This window comes from Aspergillus karnatakaensis, assembly GCF_047715665.1.
Source record: "Aspergillus karnatakaensis strain CBS 102800 unplaced genomic scaffold BJY04scaffold_111, whole genome shotgun sequence".
NCBI classification, from domain to species: Eukaryota; Fungi; Ascomycota; class Eurotiomycetes; order Eurotiales; family Aspergillaceae; genus Aspergillus; species Aspergillus karnatakaensis.
In genome coordinates, this window is record NW_027395823.1 from 50,628 (window position 1) to 52,767 (window position 2,140).

The 2,140-nt window shown below is 41.8% G+C and overlaps 1 protein-coding gene across 1 annotated transcript; it reads right to left on the reverse strand.

Moving 5' to 3' along the window:
- Positions 1-357: 357 nt before the first annotated feature.
- Positions 358-1,396, reverse strand: BJY04DRAFT_212091 (NADP-dependent oxidoreductase domain-containing protein; the record flags this gene model as incomplete). Its single annotated transcript, XM_073714495.1, has 3 exons — positions 358-863; positions 1,054-1,195; positions 1,232-1,396. The coding sequence occupies 3 exons, from the start codon at positions 1,394-1,396 to the stop codon at positions 358-360; spliced, it is 813 nt and encodes a 270-aa protein (XP_073564245.1).
- Positions 1,397-2,140: the final 744 nt, after the last annotated feature.

Sequence of the window (2,140 nt, forward strand, 5' to 3'; positions counted from 1 at the left end):
CATCACTCTCTGTATATTGTGTATTATAGTCTGACTTAAGAGAGGTACAGGATATACCGCTAGCCCGTCTAATAGTTCGTAGACTACTATAGCCCTTCCTTGTAATATATAGCGCTGAATTCCTAGCTACTTAGGAAACTTATTACTTGCCTTTATCGCATCTGTTTTACCTACTTACTCTATCACGCTCTTGCTTATAATCAAAGTACAGGTGTATCACTAAATATATAGTTCTCCGGAACTATGCTGTGTACGGGCGTTAGCTAGTGTGTCTTGTTATCTTCTTAAGCTACTAGCTTACTTAACAGGATACCTGGCTCTAACTAATTTAGTCGCGTGCGCTGCCTTAGTTATACACTAAGTCTCCTCTAGGGTTAGTTTAACTCGAGAACTCTCTATATTTTCCTCTAAGTATTTAATTATTTTTGTTCCTGGTATGGGGATGACAATTGGGTCGCGCGCAAGGAGCCAGGCAAGAATAACCTGTGTTAGTATAACTTCTTTCTCTACCGCGACGCCGTGAATAGTATTGTATAGTCTTTTAATTATAGCAAGGTCATCCTTCGAAAAGCGTCGGAAGTAGGTAAGGGACGGATTCTTGGTAATTAACTTAGCGGTGTGCTTGCGCGCTAGAAGACCACGCCCAACAGGGCTGTATGCGATAATAGTAATACCTAGCTCTCGATATATCTCTAGAATTATAATATGTGGCTTTTTGATATCGAGCGCGTAGGGGCTGTATTCTACCTGTACTGTAGTGATTGGGTGGACGGCGTGCGCGCGGCGAACCGTGTCGCTGGAAACTTTGCTTAGGCCGATATGACGGATCTTGTCTTCCCTAGAACGGGTTAGAGGAGAAGGTCCTGGGCTTTTAAGGTGGACAGGGGGATACAGGTAAACCCGGGTCTGTATAGTATAATTACTAGTATTTGTATGCTATCTAATATAGAATTTTTACTTACTCTATAAATTGTACTATTGTCTGAATAGTCCTTTTAATTAGCGTTCTACCGTCAACCTAATAAATGTAGTAGAGGTTAATGGTATTTGTACGGAGTTGCTTTAAGCTCCTTTCTAGCGCGGCTCTGGCGTATTTAGGGCTGCTATCAAGATCCTGGCGGCTATCTTTGAGAAACTTGATCCCGAACTTTGTGGTAATAAAAATATTCTCTGACTTTTTAGGATTTCTGGCTCGCTAGTTACTAATAATATCCTTGTTATTAAGGTAGACGTTAGCAGTATCCCAGAACCGCGTGTTAATTTTATAGGCTTGGTTTAATAGGGCATAATATTTCTCCTCGCTGGGAGGCGCGCCGTAGATACTACTTATACTTATCAAGCCAAGTCCGATTAAAGAGACTGACGGGCTATTCCGGCTAAGAGCTCGAGTGGGCATAGTTATTATTAGGTAATAGTGAGGGTGCTGGGATAACAAGGTGTTGTGTTCGGGTGATAGGTTACACTTTGCGTGTTAAGCTGAGGGACTTATAGACTCTAATAATAAAAAATAATTCTAGAACCTTTATCTTCAGGGTAGAAGACACACTAAGCCCGAGCAGAGGAAAGGTTACCCCGTGATACTACCTTGCGAGCTGAGTAGGCCTTAGCCCGAATCCTAGATATCCGAAAGTTAATTTATACAGTCGCATAGCAGCTTGTGGCAGGTTATATACTCTGTAATAATAACCATGAGTTTAGACACTAGATAAGTATATCCTGGTAGATACTTGCAGGCTGAAAATAAAGTTTAGCTAATAGTATAGCTAATAGTAATTGCCCTTTGGGTAGATCTTTAGAGTCCGATTTCGAAGCTATGGGACGAAGGATGAGCCCATACCTAGCAGGGAACACGCTTATAGAAAAAGTTAAAGCGTGGTTAGCTAGGAGATGTATGCAAGTATTCACACCTTTATGTTATACTAGTAAAATCCAGGACCTGCTGACTTTACGGAATAAGCACTATCTCTAAGATTCCTAACAGGCCAGGAGCATCCTCCCCATGAATTATTGTCTCCGTATCTGACCTAGAGCTTTCTAAGCTAGAGCCTACCTACCGCCCGACACAGCTCCTTGATATTAACAAGATGGACTCTTTACCTGATCCTCTGACGACAATACTAACTATATTCCGGCACGCCCC